Source organism: Apium graveolens, chromosome 2, assembly GCF_009905375.1.
Source record: "Apium graveolens cultivar Ventura chromosome 2, ASM990537v1, whole genome shotgun sequence".
Taxonomy (NCBI): domain Eukaryota; kingdom Viridiplantae; phylum Streptophyta; class Magnoliopsida; order Apiales; family Apiaceae; genus Apium; species Apium graveolens.
The window spans coordinates 14509124-14510642 of NC_133648.1; the positions used below are offsets into that span (position 1 = coordinate 14509124).

The 1519-nt window shown below is 39.5% G+C and overlaps 1 protein-coding gene across 1 annotated transcript; it reads right to left on the bottom strand.

The window, feature by feature from the left end:
* Positions 1 to 681: 681 nt before the first annotated feature.
* LOC141685737 (uncharacterized) lies at positions 682 to 1122 on the bottom strand. Its single transcript, XM_074490827.1, has one exon. It carries the CDS (start codon positions 1120 to 1122, stop codon positions 682 to 684), a length of 441 nt encoding a protein of 146 aa, XP_074346928.1.
* Positions 1123 to 1519: the final 397 nt, after the last annotated feature.

Below are 1519 nucleotides of genomic sequence, written 5' to 3' on the forward strand. Positions count from 1 at the left end.
AATGAGGGAATTGTCCTGCATTTGTATATTATATCTTTTCTCCACAAGTTGGCCAAGACTGATAATATTATTTTTCAATACAGGAATATAATAAACATTATTTATATATTTCTTTTCACCTTTCTTTGACATGATCGTGACAGTACCTTTTCCTTTCACCGGAATCTTTGACGAGTCACCAAAAGTAACTTCTCCGCTGATGGTATCGTCTATCTTCGTGAATAATTCCTTGTGACCAGTCATGTGATTACTCGCCCCTGAGTCAAGATACCAAACATTGTTCTTGCTTTCCTCGTCTCCTTTGTAAGTGAGGAACATAGCAGTGCCAACATCTTTGTCTTCTTTTGCTGCTGCAAAATGACTTCTTTCTTCCACATTTGGTGCTCTACACTCATAAATGAAGTGACCAAATTTATTACAATTATAACATTGAAATTGAGACTTGTCACCTCGTTGTTGAAATCCGCCTCTTCCACGACCTCTGAAATTTTGACTACGACCAGATGGTTGATAACCTTTAGAATTCTGACCTCTATTGAAAGACTGCCTTCCACGACCTCGTCCACCTCGGTAGCCACCTCTAAAGCCACTTCTGCCATGTGCAGAACTGTTACTGCCAAAACTGTCACCAATGGACACCTTACTTTGCAACGCCTTTTCCAAATGGCTTGCATCATCATACTAGTTCATCCGCTGCTCGTGAGCTTGAAGTGAACCTACGAGCTCATCAATGAAAATTGTGGACAAGTCCTTTGACTCCTCGATAGAAGTAACAACGTAATCAAATTTTCTCGTCAACGAACGGAGTAATTTTTCCATCACCCGAACATCGTCGAGACTTTCACCATTTCTTTTCATCTCGTTTGTTACTGTTTTCAAACGCGTATCAAATTCACCGATATTTTTTGAATTCTTCATCTTTAAATTTTCGAACTCCCCGCGTAGCACTTGGAGCCGCACCTTTTTTACTTTTTCAACTCCTTGGAATGATTTTTGCAAAATCTCCCCTGCTTGTTTTGCCGTTTTTGCTTCAGAAATTTTTTCAAAGGTTGATTCATCAACACCTTGAATAATTGTGTACAACGCCTTTTTATCTTTTTTCCGGATCTCCTTTAACCCCATCTTCTCGGCATTTGGAAGCGCTGCTTCAGCGGTTGCATCAGCGGGCTCGTTGAACCCATTTTCGACAATTTACCAATTATCGTAAGAACCGAGTAACACCTTCATTTGGATACTCCAATTCCCGTAATTTGTGAACGTCAATTTTGGAATGTTGGGTTGCACCATATTTGCCATTTTTCACGAACGTAACCTTGGCTCGAATACCACTTGTTGGAAACGTAATGGGCTTGGGCTTCTTTCTCCCAGACCATAGATATAACTCAGGTCTTTATATATAACACAAAAAAAACACTTCTATTTATAAATATATAAGCTACGGCCTTTTATAATACAAGGAGACTACAACCTTTTTCTTTTACATGCACATGCAGAGAGAGAGCTTCAGGATTCAGCTCTT

Coding starts and splice junctions, on each gene's coding strand:
- LOC141685737 (XM_074490827.1), bottom strand. CDS start 1,122: ATGGGGTTAAAGGAGATCCGGAAAAAAGATAAAAAGGCGTTGTACACA.